The sequence below is a fragment of the Cynoglossus semilaevis genome, chromosome 4 (assembly GCF_000523025.1).
Source record: "Cynoglossus semilaevis isolate Cse_v1.0 chromosome 4, Cse_v1.0, whole genome shotgun sequence".
Taxonomy (NCBI): domain Eukaryota; kingdom Metazoa; phylum Chordata; class Actinopteri; order Pleuronectiformes; family Cynoglossidae; genus Cynoglossus; species Cynoglossus semilaevis.
In genome coordinates, this window is record NC_024310.1 from 13,663,266 (window position 1) to 13,683,385 (window position 20,120).

The following is a 20,120-nucleotide window of genomic DNA, read 5'->3' on the forward strand; positions in this document are numbered from 1 at the left end:
AAGGTAGATTTTTTATATATATATATATATATATATATATATATGCTGCATAATCAAATTGAATGTATTCTTACATTTATGATGAATATTTAAGCCAGCATAATATTTAAATATATTTATGCAATCGTATTAAAATGTATGAAAGAGAAATTGTAGTTAAAGTATATTATCGTATGTGATACTAGAAAATATGGAACAACATGCAAGACTGACCATTGTAGTAGTAAGTGGTGGTGAGTTGCCACTACATTAAAAGTCATAACTCATTGTAATGTTCTTTTAAGTTGCTGTGGAAAGGCTTACTATGTAGATTTATATTTTGCTTACATATTGTAAAGTAGTAGTTCAGTTCATGTTGAATATTTTCATACATGAAAACTATTCTGTTGTTCCTGATAATTGAGAAATTATATTACTTAATTGTATTGTACTGAAAATGTCAACATTAAAATCATGTCAAATCCTATATTTTTCATATCCATTCATATTTTAATCCCCATGGAGAACAAAAAGATGCATTTAAGTTGTTGCCATGTAACAAGTAGACACAGATGTGTCATGGGTTTCATAGTGATACATCCAGCCCAAAGGATTCTAATGGCTTGTTACTAGCATAGGAAGCCAAGCATCAACACTAAACAGCAGTGTATAGGAAAAACACATAATACACATGTTCAGTGGTTCATGGCAGCAGTAATTTTATGTGCACACAGCAGTTTTTTCAATGACGTAACTGTGGGGAGTCCACACCCCTTCTTTGTTTTCAGAAGTCCAATGGGAAACACTTTTGGGATGTAAAAATTAGGTCAATAGAATAATTAGAGTTTGATTAACTGCTTGCATTTTTCTCCTTATATATTTACCAGTACCCATTGAACCCCAACCAGAGGTACAGCCCACTGTCACAAGCGCCACTCATTTGCCTGCCACACAGCAATTGGCCACCCATGATGCCTTAGCTGCAGTAGCACAGCTGATTTCGTCTTCACAAGGTCAAGAGGTAAGTACAAAGATACTTTCTTCCAGCACATCTGCCATACATCTGCAATGCATACTGATCTTAATGTTTTTTGGCTGATACATTCTATACAACTACACCTGTAGCTGCAGAGGTTGCTTCAGAATCTTCAGCAGGCAGACAAAAACTTGTCAACCATCATCAGCGACAATCTACCAACTGCACCCCAGTTGTCTACCCCCCAGCTCAATTCCCACAACAATGCCGGCATGGAGAATAAAGGCTCATTTGCAGAGGTATTCATGTAGCTCTGTCTATCAAAAACACACTTTCAACAAATACACTATTCTTGTGTTATTTCTTTTTTTAAAATTCATTTGTTTTTCATTTTGTTATTTTTTATAGAAACTCTTGGATCGTTTTGACTATGATGATGAACCTGAGGATGTCCGTTCACATGAGCTGACTGGTCATACACAGTAAGCATCATAAGATTTATCTATTACAAATATCTGCTACTGTACTACAATACTGTTTATATTTGTGGCTTTTACTTTTAGCAAACCTTTTCCAGCGCATAATTTAATTTTGGTTATCCAAGTGTAGACAAAGTTATGACTCTTTAAATAATACAGTAGAAACTGCAATTCAGTATTACACTTAAATTGTTCTGCTTCGTCTGATTAAGTTTGAGTTCTTTTAGGAAAACTATGGGTTAGCTATGTAAATGTTTCCATTGATGCAGTGTTCAATTGTCACCAGTTAGACAGTGCCCTCCTGTGGCCGTAAATTATATCTTTATATATAAAATATAGTCAATACCAGTTTCGGGGTCTTTCAGTCTGTCTTGGATAAACTTGGGCCTAAAGAACCTCTTTCCCGGCTACTTCCTCAGTACCATGTTGTTATACACCTGACTGCTTAGTGTGGCCATGTCACAGTAGTGTGGCACTTTCTCAAATTCAAGATCATATAGTACTAAATGATAGAACCTGGGTTTCATTGCATTTTTTGGATGTTTAAAAATGAAGTAACTTATTGTTGCTGAAAACAACTGATCATCATTGTTCATGTTCCCATGACAGATGGACAACTGAAAACACAATAAACAACTTCAATGGTCAGATGCCCAATACAGGACATGTTTTTCCACATATGATGGCACCGATAGACGGTTTCCAGGTAATCAAAACTGTGCTAATGATGTTGTGAAGTATGAAACCATTATTATGTAAGCTTTGATTGTAGGCCAAGCAAAGTTAATGGATGATTAAAAAAAAAAAACAGAAAAAAGCAAAATAATAGTTTGTGAATAAGTTGTTTTTATTTGTGGACTTCAGACAGCCTTTTTTGTTTCTCTTGTGACCTCTATGATATGATCCTTTCCATTTTGTCTTTCTTTTACACAGGTGTCAGGTGCTGCAATGGGTCATATGGAACACGTCAGGATTTCTGATGGACACCGTTTTAGAGATGATGGTTCTAATTCACAGGTATACCTTATATAAATGACTTTTGTAAAAAATAATTTCTGTCAGTGGTGGCCCTTTAATCAGTAATCTTTTGGCTAAATTTGTGATCCCTAGGCTATTTGCTAATGGATACCTAATATAATATAATGTTTTGAAAGTTTAGTATTTAATCAGGAGGTTTTTCTTTTCCAGATTAATATTTTTGTTTGTGTTGAACTAGTTAAAGTTATATTGCGGTAACTACTTTGTCACAGGGGAACTCAAGAGAGGGCTCCACACATGAGGGACGACACAGAGGCTATGGCAGAAGAACACAGTCCAGGTCACGTTCTAGGTAAAAAAAACTGAGTAATTGGTTCAAGTTGTATAGGTGTCACCTATGTTTACTGTTTTGCTGACTAAATGCGACTGCTTCTGTCTGCTTTCTCTTCCTGCTCTTTTCCTGTCTTCTTCCCCCTGGAAGTAGACAAACAGTTGTGCTCAGTCCTTTTTTTAACCAATCCATGTTATTAACCTTTCATTTACCAATTCACAAACTATAAATATTTACATAAAAGTAGCATAATATTTTTTCCTTCAAACTCGTTTCAGATCCCCCAGAAGAAGAAGTTCAAGGTCCTCCTCGCATTCAAGGCGGTTGCGCCAAAGGCGTTCTCGCTCTCGTTCCAGAGACAGACGTCGTAGATCAACTTCAGAGGACCAAAATGAAAGACAGAAGGACAGAGAACGCAGACAGAAAGGACTACCGAGCTTAAAGAAAGAAACATTAAATGGTAAGTTTACCAAAAACAATATATATAATTTAATTTTTTTCTTAAACTCTTGGCATGTACAAAGTCAATAGATGCAAAGGAAGTTGGGAAGTTTCTGAATAATTTAAAGGGCTTTACAGAATTGGACAGAAATTATTATTACCCTTATATTTTTTGTTTGTTTTAGTTCATGTTCCTAATTTTTCAAAAGATTTTTATTTATATAAAAATACTTATACTTCAAGTATAGGGTCACCCCTAGATTGACAGAAGGGCTGAACAATTATGGCCAAAATGATGTTATTTGAGCAGTGTCTAGTATATAAATGTGAGTGAGGTATGAATTTTCAAGTTGAAGTCCTAAAAATGTAATTTGTCATTTTTCCTGTAGTTTGCAGCACTACACTTTGGGTTGGACAGTTGGACAAGAAAACACAGCAGTCTGATGTGATGTCTCTGTTTGAGGAGTTTGGTCAGATTGTGTCCATCAATGTAAGTTGAGACACCTGTGTGAAATGGATTCTTTCCCAGATTGTTTTTTTTTAAGTGTGTGTAACGACATCTTTATTTATGTCCAGATGATTCCTCCAAGGGGTTGTGCCTATATTGTTATGGTCCACAGACAAGATGCCTACACAGCTCTGAAAAGACTCAGTCGAGGGTCTTACAAAGTGCACCAGAAACCAGTTAAGGTACACTTTCTTGCTCAGTCTATTTATTGAAATGTTTAGATTGATGTATTGCTTCATAATACTATTTAATGCAATTGTCCTAGGTTGCCTGGGCATTAAACAAAGGTATAAAAGCAGCACATAAGAAGTTGTGGGATGTGGACGAGGGAGTTACGTGTATTCCTTGGAGCAAAGTCAAAGTTGAGGAGCTGGAGAGCTATCGAGAAGGAGGAATTCTGGACATGGAAACTCTTAATCCAGGTAAACATTGAGGTATTGCATTTGCATGATTGAATATGTCTTTTTGCAGATGTTTAACTAAATTTGAATGTACTTTGCTTTATGCACAGAGTGGAATATCAGCCAGGACATCAATAAGCAGCCCATCGAAAATGGAGAACTGGAGAGTGTACCAGCAGATGGAATGATCCCTACGCAAATACAGGTACTGGGAGTTCAGCTTTTATGTGATTTTTCCTTAGTAATACATATTCTCTTTCGTTGGTGCCCTTGGAGTAAGTCACTTAAGGTATTATTATGTGGAGGGCCTGAAAGAAATAAAACACAGTTGGCTATTAATCATGAATCTTATTTGAAAGTTTTCAGTTATTGGTTGTGTTCAATAAACTGTTTTAAAGCAACCGCAAGGAATATTGGTTTCACATTCTGACAGGATCTGAGCTGCATAGTAACTTGTATTGCGTTCAATTTGAAACCACTTGCCTGCTCAACTGCACTCATTAATCAAATGTTCCTAAATCTTGTGCCCAAGGGAGAACCGTGGTCAACGTTCACATGTAACTGCAAGGCCTCATAAAATTATACATTTGTGCTCATGAGCACCACATGTAGCAAACCCATACATGGACTGAGGCATCTCAAAATAGTAAAAGATTTATGATATGGCACTCTTTTAGTATCTAAACACATACTATATTATTTGATTAATTCACTTATTGATGTAAAAGCAGATGTGGCCACTTTTGGCAAGTGCATTCAATATACGTAACTGCACTTTTATGCTGCTACTTCACTGCTTTTACTGTTGGATACCTTTTAATAATTCTCTAAAGTGTGTTTACATATATTACACATTTTGTTGGTTTTCTTTATTTTTTGTTAAGAGTAGTTTTCTTTGGACACCCTTTCTTACAGGTCATAAAAACAACTTCAATTTGAGATTAAACTCTTGCAGATTGAATGTTTTTATCTGGATTTATCTTTTAATACCTACAACCATAGTCAGTATTTCATTAAGAATAATGAAAGTCAACATGTTTCTGCCCTTCTTAAAAGCTAATAGTAGATCTAAACAATACTTCCAAATGGAGACTGGTTTCTCAGAACTTATTGGGACGCTTTTCCCACACACTCACACTTGGTCCCACAGTAAAAAGAAATTTTTATTTACATTTTCTTCTCATTGTGAAATATGTTTAGCTAATGACCAGATTCTAGGATGAGCCTTAGTCTTGGACAAAAATCATTTGGCGTACAACTTAAAGGTTGGGTTTATTGCGACAGATATCTCTAACACTCCGAACCAGCTGTGCTAAATACGTGACGTTCACTAATTCAGCAAGATGGTGAGTTGTTTTTCCTGTGCATTTTATATTGTCTGCATGTTGGTTATTTCATTTGATTTTTGTCTCACATGAAACAGTCAATGTAATGTCATCAAACTCGCCTCTAAATGATTTAGTTTCGCAGATAGCCTTACTGTATAAAATGAAGATCAGGGTTACCTCAACTGTTGTTTTATGTCTAGAAAACTGACATATAACAGCGTATTGGTCTTTTGTCTTTTTAACTTAATGAAATGGTGGTTTTCCAGCATTTCTCCCCTTTTCTCATGTGCTATTCCACAGTATATAAAAATAGAAAAAATAGAAAAATAGATTTACATACTTCATAATTTTTTTTTCTGTTTTCATATCCAGTATAGGTTCTAGGTATAAAATATATCAGTTGTTTGTAGAGAAGTACTTCTCTACAAACACAAGGTATATCCTAAGGACTAGGGTTTGCAGCGAATGTTTTCCTCTTACCAGAAACATTAACTTTGAGCTGTGGTCGGACAAGAAATATTAAAATGAAAGTTGTCTGCATGTTATGTGAGGAGTAATTGAAGTCCACTTGGCTGGTGGGATGTAAAATATCATCATGCTTCATTAAGTGAGTGTAAAATGGAGACCAGGTAAGTCAGAAAATGTTATTATATAGTTCAGTCTGTGATAAGACCAGCAAAGTAGTCAGTATCTGACTTAAATCAGTGCAGTGTAATATTACCATAGTACTGTCACATTTGTGCCATTGCATTTGATTTGCAGTTAGGTGTTTTTAACAAAAGAAATAACAAAATGCTATATGTCTCACTGTTTTGAACATAGTTCTAATTTGTATAATGTACATTTTACTTTGGATACATAGTGTAATACACATTTTTCCCAAAAACATAGCAATAGGTTTTACATCCCATTTTTAACAGCAACAACTAAGTCAACTTATTTCTTGTAAAGGCCACTAGGGATGACCTAAAACCAACTTCTTTTTTTTTAACTTTAGAAAAGACTTTTGTTTTGTTAGGACATCGAAATAAATTGTCTTTTTTGTAAAGACCTCTGTTTGAGCATTAGAGCTAGGGATATAACTATACTCTCAACCCACGATATGATTCATGATTTTATTTTTGTTCTCTAATACATTTTTGAACGGAAATGAGCTCCATTAAAATGAAATACAAGGATCCTTAATTTGTAAGGACTGTTCAAAATACCATTACCAACTGCATTGGTAATGGTAACACCATTTGTGTCTGTGGAAGAAGTTTTTCCCACGATCTGATTGAACACTTAGACTACATAGGGACCTGACGTCCTGGTGCATACCGCCACCTACTGTACTGGAATGTGCAGTCTGAAATATGACCACTGACAGTTTGAAATAATGCAACCTACCTCACACCTTGGTGTGCAACCCTTTTTTTTTTTCGACTGATACGACTTGTCACGGATTTGTATCGGTTTGTAACCAATTTCCTTTTACATCCCTAATTAGACCGTTTACAAAAGTGTGTCCTTGCATCCTTTTAAAATTAAAGCCTTTCTTAGTGATGTGAATGCTATCAAACTGTGTTCACGCTCAAACTTCACTATGTTTTACTTTCAATCCAAACCAACAAATTGAAGGTGCAAGATACATATTCCTTTGGTAAGTGCTAGTTAACAAGGGGGCAATGTTGCATTATCTTCTTAAATCAGCAAAGGCCACCATTTTAAAGCTCTTTGTCTCCATGCTGTAATTTATGTGATCCGAGTGTGAACTGACACCTTTGGCCCACGGATGTTGTACCAAATGGATGGAGTGTCTCCCTCAAATCTTCAAGAACAGCACAGGAGGAAGGAAGTGGTCAAGGACTATAAGTAAATTCAAGGGCTATCCATCATCCATGCAAGAACCTCTGTTTGACTGATCTTCATTAGTCAAATCTCTATTTAGATGATAACAAGAGATTAAAATATGCATTGTTAGTTTTTGCATACCCCTGGATGGACAAGTTAAAAAAAGGGAAGATTATAATTTAGCTTTTTCCTCTCCTGACTGGGAGAAGTCTGTAACAGCTGATCCAATCAAATATATTGCTCCGTTTCTTAAGGTAATAACTTATACTAGCAAATTAAATTTAGTTTAGTTTATTTATTAGGGGACAGTGCAATTTTATAAAACACACGATTACACATGGTTAAGAAACCCAAAGTTAGCCAGAAGGCTAGTTTTTATCTGTAGTCCCCTACAGTCCCCTAAATATAGGCTAATGTGGATTGTTTCACTCTTAAATGTTTGACTAAATTACATTATCATTGAAAGATGGAACAGAAACAAAAAAGCTATACAGTTCTAAAGAGTAACCTCAGAGGATCATGAATTGACAGTTTAACTTAGATCAGTTTGAACATCAGGATTAGGTGCGCTCGGCAGAAGCTTGGGTAAGTCCACAGTGTTGGGTTGTGGCTCAGCTCTTTGTTCAGAAGTTTGTAAGAAACAAAAAAATACAGGTCTGTTACGATTTGCAAATATTGATAAGTCCAAAGTTGCTAACTGCTTCTCAATCTGCATAACCTTCAAACATGTAGGTGGTGGTATTACAGATAGCCAACCTGCTGTAATATATTCTGTTTAAAAAGCCACTGAAAAAGCTAAGGGCTGCCTTAGCAAAATGCTGTTACTAAGCACACACTACTGCATCAAAAACATTCTTTGGCACAATCAATGGAAATGCCCTTAAGCGCTAAATAAATTTGGGTTCCTTAACAAAAACATTTAATATCTATCTATCTTCTTAGTTCTGTAGAATCAATCTGTACCGCTAAAAAAAGCTCTCACTTCATTTAACCTTATTCTTGGCATGGACTGCAAATCGATCCTAACAGACCTCGAGAAGACCTAGGTGATCGTGCATGAACCCGACTTGTTTTTCCATGGCATATCAACCATGCTTGATTCAGACTGGAGTTCTGGAGAATTTGGAGAGCATGTCAACCAGCGCAGCTAAAAATGGCACCAGGAAATAAGGCATTCCCAGCGACAGTTTGGAGAAGACTGGCTGGAAGCCTCGCCCATGTTTCTTTACAGCAAAACGTCATACCATCACCAGGTAACACCACACGGGTAACACCACACAGTCACCAGACTGTCAAGGTTAGAGTGAAACACATTTAAAATACATCTTTTACTGCTTTGTCCAGGTGTGTCTTCGTGGCTTTTCAGCGGTGTTCTGTGCTGCAGAAGCCCTTATACAGAAAGCAGAAATGTGTTGTATTCTTGCAGCATTCTACTTCGTTAGGCCTTCAGGGATTGTGTTACAAAAGCGTTCTTGTTGGACTGGATAACGTCAGGTGGCCTTGTTTCATTTTGTCTTGGTTGTCTGTGTGCAGTTGTCCATTGTTTGGACAACTCTTTGGTGCATGTCATGAATTGTCGTTAACAATAGAGCAGCTGTGTCCAACCAACAGCCTGGTGACCATCTGTAATCCTTGAACAGGTGTACTCTGGCCCCTGCATATCTAATAGGTGGGGCCTCAATGGACTGTCTATACAGATTTCATAAATAATACATTTACACATTACTGTTCCTTTCTTGTTGCATGAAAGCACTTATTGCAGGCCTTAATGGTTTCAGTAGTACTGCTTTCCTAATGCTTGGTCCGTCGTCTGCGCAAACTCTGTGTCTGCGCCTTCTGTAGTGAGTTTTTCCAGTATTGTGACATTTGCTGTGCTTCCCTTTTAATTGTTGGCTGATCCGCCTTTTTTATTTCAGGCACTTAAGCAGCAAACCTTTTACTAAATACAGTTTTGAAATTGCAATTTACTGTGCATTTATGTGGATTATAATTAAATGCTGCACATATTGGACCTATTACTGATGATTTTAAATACTGAAAGTAACCCAATCTGCACGCAAACATCTCGGATAAAATCGCTACCCATTTTGCTCTGATGCTGTTTTATGTTTTCTGACTAACGTCCATACTGTGAACTGTACTCATACTTTCCTAGTGCTTTGTTATCATGTCATACCAGTTTACTACAGTTCAAACAGTAAACTAAATTCAATTGTGTGTTATACTATGTTGCAAAGAAGTAGCCAGATTTTGCACAAAATTACGCTCTTTTCCCTGATCACAATAACAGTAGATTTTTTTTACAAGGCTGACGATTCAATTAGCTGAAAAACTTTTATAATTTTTTTTTTACTATTACCAGGCTAGATCAGTGACCCCATTTGAATTTCAGGGGACCCCATGTTAGGTTATAACCCAAAGGTTAAAAAACACCGACTTAAGGGGTTGTATGTCTCAGTTTCTGTGTGGACGTGTAGGATAAGTTCGAGCGCCGTAGTCTTCATTCAGATTTTTCATGGGCTATGAAATGTTTCTAAGAGCAGCAGAATCCATCACAGCCTATGATGGCAGTAAACTATTTACACAGGCCTGGCTGCTACTAACAGGTAGTGTTTACAAAAGATATTTGGGAGACCTAAAACTCTTTCTGCCTTTGCTTTACTGGTTTTTGATCAGTGCCTCAAGACGAAGGATTAGATGTAAAACTAGAAATGAATTTGAGCTTCTCCTAAAAGCTACATCCTGTTTGTTTTGTACAGATATTCTGTTGAGAGCCCAGCCCATTTTCACCCAGTTGGATATGAACTGAGGCTGGTTGACAGCAACTGATGCATTTACCAATAATATTTTAGATTGTTGTAATAATTCTAATTTATGGAAATCGCACATCATCGCCCTTCAGATTTGTTTGCGCGTTCAGATTTTTTTTTTCATATATCGCACATAGATCTGGATGTTGTCAATCAGTTTGTTTTTAAGGATTAGCCATGAGAAGACACACCAAACCTTTGTCTAACGTGTAGTGACGATCAGATTCAGAAAACACAGCAGTAGCATGGGTAATGTAAGTGTGGTCAGTGTTGTCCTTTCAGTTCAATTTCTGTGAAAAGACACTTCGAGAAATGAGAAGAATTCCTCATTTTCCTCAACGTTGGTCTATTACCCAGACGGGAGAACAACAGGGTTAGATGATTGACGGCAAAGGTGAGTGTTATCCCAAAGATATGTGAAAATGTGGAATCCTATTCTTAGGTTAAAATGAAATGTTAAAGACGGAGGGAAATCACATCAGAGTCTGATTATAGCTGATTCTTGTGAAAATTCAAAATGAGAAAATGTGATTGGGGTTAATCAGTTTAATTCACGCGTATAGTCATCTCGCTCAGTGCTTTCTTTTGTCAAGTCTAACCACGTTACCATAGTCAAAGCTATTGGTTGGAATCTCCACTACCTTCCTGAAGAATTACTATACTCACTAAACAAAGTAATTCAATTGCAAGTTAGTGTATTTTTCCCCCTCTGGCAAAAAGAAATATAGATATTTTGAAATTGAAATTAATTTGCCTTGCTACACAGCCCATCCTAAGTAGGGGTCTGCCCCTCACTTTGGGAACCAATGCTCTGGCTTTGTCACAGGGGGATCCTACGGAATACAGTTTGCACGCAAAGTAACAAGTAACAAAGGATCAGGTTAGAATACTTCAAATGTTTTCTCATTGTTCCTATTTTGTTGTTAATCATTCACCTTTAGGAAACTCTGTCCCTGGTGGAACATCACAACAACATCTCATATGCTCAGAAACATGTACAGTCATCCTAGCAATGTTTTTGTTTTGTTTAAGTGGTTTTGCCTTTGTTTAATTCCATAGATTTTGATCAATGTACTCTAACACACCTTTCACCCAAAATACTATTATTCCAAAAGTAACCAAGCATGCGTCTTTGATGTTTGTTAAGGTTCACTAGTGCTGCCAGTCCAGTGTCTTTATGTTGCTGAATGTGTGTTTTTGCCTTTTCTTTGAAGACACTTTAATCACAGTAAAACCATAGTTGTTTTTTTTCCCCCATAAATTTCTTCGGAATGCCAACACCTTTGATCTTCTGGTGTCAAAAATGACCATGCCTTGCTGTGATTGTTATTTTAAGTACAAATTATAAAATTCTAAGCCCAATCTATTACCACAAAAGATAAATTTAGGGAAAGCCAAAGTAAAGGTTAGATTTCCCAATAGTGATAGTACAACACAAAATCTATTAAAAGGCAAGTCTTGTCTTTAATGTTATGTTTCTACACTACTATTCCTTTTTAAATTCACAATCTGTTAAAAAAGAACCACTACTGCTTTGAATCCTTTTTTCCTACACACTAGTCCTTTAGAGTTACTGCAGGATGTTAGACTGAACATTCACATCTAAAATATCAGCAATACCACCTTAAAAATTCTTTACATGCCAATGTTACTTATTGTATCATATTAGAAAATTGTAGTCGTATCATATTAGAAAAACATCTGGGTGGCACACAGGAAAAGAATGGTTTTACTATTAAACCCACAAAATCATGAAGGACCAGGTTTGATGTGCACCTTAAATGGACAGTAACCTTCTGTTACTGTAGCAGATCAGCTTCAAAGATTGACATGTTTAGGATCAGAGATGTTCAGAGTGAGTCTTTCAGCAGCTGTTACTTTCCCAAGAGATCAAACCTGCGTTCAATCTCCACGTTAACACATTTTTACCAGAGAATTGTCCTTAAATTTATATTTTGAACTATACTCATCAACTGGCGGTCCGTGGGCTGAATCTGGCCCGTTGAACTGTCCGATCTGGCCCACAAGTGGATTCCAAAATAAACATCAGATAATAATGTTAGACAAAAATGTTATTTTATTTTAATTTAACTGAGTGTCTGATATCTTTTCAACAAAATGTGACTTCTGCTTAAAACTTCTGACATTTGGCTTGATATATTTTTAGGTGGAATCCACCAAATATTTTTTAGAACAACAAAAAACAAAGACAATGTTTTACAATGTGTGTTATAAACAAAATCCACTTTTGGGCACAAAAACTACATTTAGTCATTGGTGGGAATTGGTGAGTATCTCGAGGTTTAAGATAAGTCATTGTAAGTTAAGTATATATATTATATATCAGGATTAGGCATGTTATAGAATACATCAAGAAAACCGGTGTTTGTGTGTTCCTGGTACGGCTATAGTTATGGAAGCTTTTTGAAAAATACAATTTTGGTGTGTATGCTGTATCCGTGGTTTGTGCCCCCACTGACTTTGAAGTCAGGATTAGTATGTGATTAGTGTTATGATTAAGATTAGACTTTTTTTAATAGTTAATATTAAGGGGAGCTCCACAAAAATCCAAAAACAGTGAGTGTGTGTGTGCAGTGTTGCAATTTGGGGTGTGAGGGGTCTTGGATGACCAGTTCTGAATACTGCAGTAGTATTTCTGATCAGCTAATGTCTGACAACTAAGTCACTGTGTGTTTTTGTCATTTGTCATCCATTTATTTAAAGTATGCATGTGTGTTGTTGTTATTGGTTTTGGTATCGCTGTCATTATTATAACTAGATATGAAGCCACTGTTTGTGAGTTTACATCATCTGTATGACTGTGGTCAGGAAGGAACAAAGGAAGAAGGTTTTACTGTGGAGTAATATGATGATTTAACACTATCTTTTCAAATGAAATAACTGTGAAGGAGTGTAGCATATCTCTATTCTGTTGACGGGGTCTAAACAGCACCCCCTTCTGCTTGCTTTAGAAATCGACATAATGTCCATGTGACATCACTGCAAAATCCAGATAGAACCTTCAAATTGGTAAATTTGTATGTGGCTTTTGTAGTCCTGATGACATCACAAAGCACTTCACTCCTGCCATTTGTCAATTGCTCACTGTCAGCCAGGCTGCTCAGGAGATCATGTAAAACACAAAGTCCGGAATCTATCCCACAACTCTCCTGTTCTTACACAACTTTTTTGTTATCCACAGTCTATATTTTCACCTCATACATACAGTTTTTTTTGACTCCCTTGAAATGTTTACAATATTAGCTGTGAATGATAAAAAGTATATTAGTTTTTGTACAGAGAAATAAGCGTTTTGTAATTGACAAAATTGAAGCATTGAGTACTGAGCCACTTCTTTTGATGCCATTGTTGGATGCTGTGTTTATATCCAGTGTTCAGACACATACAACTTGCCAATTGACTTGTTGTTTGATGAGTCCCAGGACCTGTGGGACTCTCTCTCTCTATCCTGAGCTCTGTTGCAACCTTTCCTAAGGTTGGTTAATAAAAAGGTCAAGATTTTCAGTTAAATTAAAAGGTTTTTGTGTTAAAAATTCACTCAGGTTCATGTAAATGACTAAAGCACAAATAAATACATTTTTATTTACCTAACTTGTATTTATGTAGAAAAAGAAGTCTCAATGACGTTAAAATTCCTGACCCAGACAGTTAGCAACACATGAAATAAAGTCAAACTTAGAATAAAAATAATAAATGACGTTGACAATAACACAATAATATGAAATGTATTATTGTTTAATCCAGGATTAAATATAGGGTGCTACTCAAGGAATAAAAATACATGAACAAAAAAAAAAAAAACTTTTGATGGTCACAGAACCAGTATAGCAGTGATCATTAACTGGTGGTCCGTGGGCCAAATCGGGCTCACTGAGCTATCCAATCCAGCCCACAACTGGATTCCAAAATCTATCAAATAATAATGTAAATAGAAAAAATGTGATTTTTATTTTATTCTATGTGGGTGTCCCCCAAGAATTTAAGGAAGTTTCCAGTGTTTTGTTTTGTTTTTGTTTTTGTTTTTGTTTTTTTGGGGGGGGGGGGGGGAGGGAAATTAAATCCTGGTCTTCAGTAGGAGTACTGGAATTCAGTATTCCAGGCAGTATTCCATGTTACTGTTCAGTTATTTGACAAATGTATTTGTATGAAACCAATCCAATCAAAGGAAAATTGCATGAAAATTGCATTCACTTATTCAAGAGTATGCAGTAAATCTTCACACTGTGAGATACTTTGTTTTGTTAGTGATTATTTTAAATAAAGTCCGTTGCACAATTTAAGGATGTGTTTGTTATTAGATGGTATTTGTCTCCATATTCGACCCGTGGTCAGTTTTATTTTTCTGTTTTGTTTTTAAGCATGTTTTTCCTGCAGTACAAAGAATCATTGATTGCTGCTAAAAGTACTAAACAAAAAATATTTTTTCTTGGTATTCATATCTTCGTGCACATTCAAAATCTTGGTTGGTCAGTTGGAATAGTGGACACAAGACCCTTCTTTTGGACCGTTTTGATTTATGAACATGAATGTGACCGGTTCAATAATTCCAACAATGTTGCACCACGAGCTGCAAAACCAGCCTTAATCTGAGGCTGTCATCGCTCCAAACCCTGGTGCTTTATCACCCTGATGAACATGGGGCTGAGGTTTTTCTCTGCGGTCGTCTTGTTCCTCATGTGTCACTTGAATCTGTCATCACAAACCTAAAATACAGTGTTCCTCATGTGTCACTTCAATCTGTCATCACAAACCTAAAATACAGTTCTTCTGTGTGTCTTCCAGGTGCCAGCTGTTGAACAGGTAGAGCCCATTAGAAGTCCTGCCTTTTCAAGCCCCATTATGATGTCACCGACCGCTGTGCCTGCAGGAGGAGCTGTGTTCAACCCTACAGACCCAGCAACGTTGACAACAGGTATTTAGAATTTTTCTGGCTACATTCATTGTTTGCGGTTTGTAAATGTCCTTGGAATCACTGCAAAAACTTACATTTACATCTTGTGTTCTGAATTTCCAAAAGGCGGTACAAATGTAAATTTTGGGTCTTGTGTACTTTGAACTTTTGTAGAAGCATCTGAGGATATGTCTGTTTTTAATAATGCAGAAGGAAAGATGAAGCTGAAATAAAACCTACATAGTTATAGTTTGTTGAAAGGCTGTGCTAAAGAAAATAAAATCTGTTAAAAATGTAAACTAAAATTTAGACCAGTAGCTCAGGAACATACTGTATAAGTTAGTTGGAAAATAAAAAAATAGAAAATAGATGAAAAATTAGCTAGAAAAAGGCAAAAGCTTAATCATAAAATTAGCACAGAATTAAAAGAAATAGTTGACAAAAAGGTCAAGGCTGGCAAAATGATAAATAAAAGTTACTACAAAAATAGCAAAACTGAAAGTTTGTCAGATCTATAGTTGACTAAAATTAGCTTCAAAAGAAAAATCAGTAAAAGTAAACACAAACAACAAAGAAAAGGTAACCAATTAAAAAATTAACTCAGAAATAGTTCAGAGTTAGCACCCAGAGTGGGAAAGGTGCAGTGATTTTAAAGATGGTTCTTTGTTGCCTTGCTGTTACCATCTGTGGCTGTAAAGAATGTTATTGCATGTTGACTCCCAGCTCCTATCATTCTACCATCTTTAATGTCATACTAATAAGATCTTCTTTTTCTTTCTCAGCTACAGGATTTAAATCTCAAGAAGAGCCTATTTCAGAAACTACACGAGACAAAAACCATCCCCCACACTCCAGAATTGACACCCGTTTGCCCAGCTCTCCCATAGCACCACCAATCTCTCTGCCAGGGCCACCAATGATGCCAGGTCCTCGACCTAATATGCCCCCCATGCCACGCCCCCATGGAATTCCAAATCCTCATCTGCCACCGTTCTTTTCACCTCAAAACAGACCCCACATGCCCCCACGAGTGTTGCCCGGGGGGCCCATGTTTGCAGCAGACAGGTTCAGAATGCCCCCAGCTTTCTCTCCCCCAGGCCCACCTTTCCAAAGATTTCCCCCGATGAGGCCGGAGCAGAGGTTTTTCCAAAATGCAAGTCCAGGATTTGGCCCACCTTTTCCCAGCGGGAGGTGGAGATGAACCTGGACCTTCTAGAATAGTCCAAACTGTAAATACAAAAATGTATGTTTAGAAGTATTTTTGAAGAAAAAATAGAAAGAAACCATTAGCCACATTTTGTGTTCTCTGATTCACACTGATTCAACTTAGTTCTTTGGGAAAAAATATTGTAGTAATACCCAATCTCAGAGATGTTAATAATGTTCTTTGTTTAAAAGAATCTTGTTAAAGTCTGTAATTTGATTTTTTTTAAAGGGGTTTTTTAGGACTTTTTTCTCCCCTCTTTTTTGGTTTGGCAAAGGACTGTAAGAACCAATGGGATACACGTTACATTTTTTTATTGTGTACAAAATATCATACAAATAACCTTGAGTTCTTTTGCGGGAGAAGACATTTTCCTGTTCTGCCAGTAGAGGGGAGACTAAACCCTGATCCTAACTGACAGGTCGGTGTGAAATGAATATTAAAAAAGAGACAGCGACTACTGTTTTATGTGTATTTTCATCGATTTTGTTCACTGATGTATCATTTTGTTTAAAGCCTATACAGTACAGACAGACAACTTAAATACTTTTATGGAGCAACGATGACAAAGGAAATATAGGGGGAAAAGGTAAGGACATTTTATTTACATTTTCGACATAATAATAATACACAGATAATAATATAATAATAATAATACACAGATGTCGGTTAGCGTCAGGACTTCATGCAGAACTATTATTGACATCCACTTTAGCCTTTTTAAAAAAATATTTTCTTTTGTTGCTGTAGTCCCTGAGTCTCGTACCCATCAGTCCTGGGAAAATATAGTTTTTGTGTTGTTACCTGAGTCTACTGTAAGGAGTATCAGAGAAGGGAGCGCAATATTTTTGCCCATAACCTAGGACACTGGCCAATCGAACAAACGTAAGTAACCACTACTAGCCAATCAGAGACCGAGTGGGCGGGTCATGTATGCCTCTCCCGTCGTGTTGTTTTTAACTGACGTAACTAAACAAATTGGGAATTTTAGTGTGGTAACGTGACAGTCGTTAAACCTAATTAAACGGTAACTTTCTACACTAGTCCAACGCATTGCACCCTGTGGGAATCTATATTTTCAATCAAATTTAAAGTAAAATACCCCCTAAAATAAAATAACTTACCAGCTGTGCACCTGAACTATGCTAACGTGCATTGCACAGTTACTGATGGAGAAGGTTGTGCCGCAGCTGATTGGTTGAGACCTTTGATTACTGACAGACTCTTTGTCCACTTGCAGGTCGTCTCTATGGCCCACACCCCGCCTCCTCAGCGTCAGCGGTGTTGAAACAACACGCGTGGTCTATGGACACAAGCGGCAGGATGAGCAGGAGTCAGATCCAGGGTGACTGAAACATTTCCGACAGGACACAGCAGCAGAGAGGCAACAGCTGCGGCTCTGACAGGTATGTTTTCCCCCCTTCCGCGCGTAAACCTCAACCATGACCAAGCGCAACGCTCCGTCATGCCTCAGAGTGGTTCTAGCGCCACCTGGACGCATGAAGCGTCACTCAAATCATACTAGTAATCAGAAGCTGCGCCGGCCGCACTGACGCTACCGGTGCGTGTCAGAGCGGGCCGGTGTACAGGGCCGTAGATCCGGCGGTGTTCGCACCGTGCCCCCGGTCAGGCATCTGTTAATGATGGTCACACCACAGCCGTGATGCTGACAGACAGCGGGCACGCATCGTCAATTAATGACGCGCTTGTCAACTAATTTCTAACTGCATCTGTGAATGCGCTTCATGCACTGTGTACAAATTCCTGCTCCACTCAGCAGCGGGATGTTGATGCAGAAAAACAGAAACAGACTCTAAAAGACCAGGGGCTTCAGGGGCGGTCAAACTGTTCCGTATGAACCCATATTTGTTGCAGTGTGAGTTTGTAGTGCGACTGTATGTTTACCCTGCGTTTGTAAACACTGCAGGTGAGTGAAATACGATAGCTGCTTCTCTCTAATGACCTCACGGTGTCAAGTTTTGTTGCAGCGTCATTGTTGGAGGGTCTGTCTCCCTGCCTCACACACAAGCTGCTGCTGCTGCTGCTGTGGTGCTGATCAGTCTGAACTGATGTATGTCTGCAAAGGTCATCATGATTGTTCAAATCCATTCTAATTGGCCACCACGTGATTGGTTGAGGTGCTTCAGTCCGACGTTGCCTTTGCAACTGTCTTAAATCGTGGTCAACAGAATGCTGTAAACATTCCATATTGGCCTGATGATGAAATAGTGTTGCCTTCATATCTGCTGACTGTGGAGTCCATTTAATGACATTGCAGTAACAGTTGTCTTTGATACTGTATTTCGTTTCAGGATACTGTATCAATAGTCTACAGCACTGTATGGACTGTTTCTACTAGCAATTAAAATCTAGATCCCTCGGTTGTAATTTTAGCCTGGTGTTAAGCATCCAACATTGTGTGTTTACTATGCTGATAGTTTTCTTAAAATTAAATTCTTAAATGAACCCTCAAAACATCTTTAATGTTTTTATCATTGACATTTGGTCATTTGCTTATTTCTTTTGTAAGAACAATTTTCTTCTTCCGCCTGATGTAATCACATTTTGCACAGCTGTGGTTTTAACTCCTTCCATGGAATTGTTGCTGACCAGGTCAATTCTTGTGACCACAGTTTATCTTCTGATGACTACATCAGAGTTGAGACATACTGAAATATGTAAACTGCTACTGTGTAAACAGAGTACAGTTTGTTTTACCTACCCGAATATCCTTGTTCTTTTGGTCATCAGTAGCAGCTAATCAAACGTACACAGTTTACTGCTTTTCACAGTGAAAGACATTGTATACAAAGCAGAATTAAGTTCATGTGAACCATTTGATAAAAATAAATGACCCACCAACGATTTGGCTCAAATATTTAGTTTAAAATGTTTTGGTTTTTTTAAAACATATCTCCAGCAGTTGTTATTGTAAAGTTGCAGAAACTCAGCACTGAAAGCTGTATGTACCTAGACTGAGAGGAATAAGTGAAAAAACCAGCTGAACAACTGGTGCTTGGTGGTGTGTCTTCAGGGCGGTAAACTGAGCCCACCTGATTGACATGCCTGCACACAGGCCACGCCTCTTTCTGTCTACATCAAGTCCTAACTAGCCCCTACCACCCACCTGGGTCCACTCATGTAAGCCGGCCGCGTCCGACCTCCGTCATTGGACTGGCTACAGCCACTGCAGTCGCTGCACATGACAGAATTTCTTCACATTCTTATGTTAATGATTTGGCTTTTTTAGTACAATCCACATCTTTGTTCTTCATGTCTGTGCAGACATGTTTAACCAATCACAGTAGGTTTTTTTAAAAAATGCACATAATTTAACCCCACTAAAAGTGTATGTGAATTATTCATTTCCATCCTACATGCACATAACTCTTCATCCATTTATAAAGTGAATACTGAAGACAGCCTTGTGTTTCTGTAGTTGTAACAGGGCTCGATGTGTAAATACTATTGTGCGCGCGCACACACACACACACTGTTTACTGTACAATCTCACTTGTGAAGAACTTGTAGTTGTTCTTAGCTAATATTGGAATGTTAGTGTTGTTTGAGTGAAGGCTTTTAAAATGTTATTGAATTATTTCTATGCCTGTGTTCATTGGTGGGCAGCGGTGGCCATACCCACGTGACACTCCTCCCTCTATGTTTAAACTAACTTTAGATTATTTTATGACATTACTGGATATTTAAAGTTGCCTAAGAGCATGAATGAGGTGTCCGTCCATCTGTCTCTCTGTCAGTCGGCACATCTCTCTGTTTCAGAATTACAGCCATGTGCTGTGTAATGACGGTTTCACATTTGTCCTGCAGATACAGTTTCTATTCTACACACATCTGCTGTCTACTGAAAACAAATCAACAACCAGACACTGCAGGAAACATTTGGAGCTCCACAGGTCAAACTCGTGACCTTCTTTCAAAA

At 37.5% G+C, this 20,120-nt stretch overlaps 2 protein-coding genes across 2 annotated transcripts in view; both read left to right on the forward strand.

Annotated features, from left to right (window-relative positions):
* Positions 1 to 16,637, forward strand: part of LOC103378217 (splicing factor, arginine/serine-rich 15-like) — a 19,469-nt gene extending 2,832 nt beyond the window's left edge. Inside the window, exons 6-18 of the mRNA XM_008309337.3 lie at positions 867 to 1,000; positions 1,105 to 1,254; positions 1,364 to 1,437; positions 2,044 to 2,140; positions 2,368 to 2,451; positions 2,685 to 2,764; positions 3,022 to 3,203; positions 3,574 to 3,674; positions 3,761 to 3,874; positions 3,958 to 4,114; positions 4,204 to 4,298; positions 14,868 to 14,997; positions 15,759 to 16,637. Coding sequence (XP_008307559.1) covers positions 867 to 1,000; positions 1,105 to 1,254; positions 1,364 to 1,437; positions 2,044 to 2,140; positions 2,368 to 2,451; positions 2,685 to 2,764; positions 3,022 to 3,203; positions 3,574 to 3,674; positions 3,761 to 3,874; positions 3,958 to 4,114; positions 4,204 to 4,298; positions 14,868 to 14,997; positions 15,759 to 16,177 — 1,817 coding nt within the window. The 3' untranslated portion in view covers positions 16,178 to 16,637. The remainder of the gene's footprint in view (positions 1 to 866; positions 1,001 to 1,104; positions 1,255 to 1,363; positions 1,438 to 2,043; positions 2,141 to 2,367; positions 2,452 to 2,684; positions 2,765 to 3,021; positions 3,204 to 3,573; positions 3,675 to 3,760; positions 3,875 to 3,957; positions 4,115 to 4,203; positions 4,299 to 14,867; positions 14,998 to 15,758) is intronic.
* Positions 16,638 to 17,450: 813 nt separating this feature from the next.
* The window catches only part of LOC103378218 (T-lymphoma invasion and metastasis-inducing protein 1-like), a 38,015-nt gene continuing 35,345 nt past the window's right edge, over positions 17,451 to 20,120 (forward strand). Inside the window, exon 1 of the mRNA XM_025055347.1 lies at positions 17,451 to 17,586. The gene's annotated coding sequence lies outside the window, so the exon portion shown is untranslated. The remainder of the gene's footprint in view (positions 17,587 to 20,120) is intronic.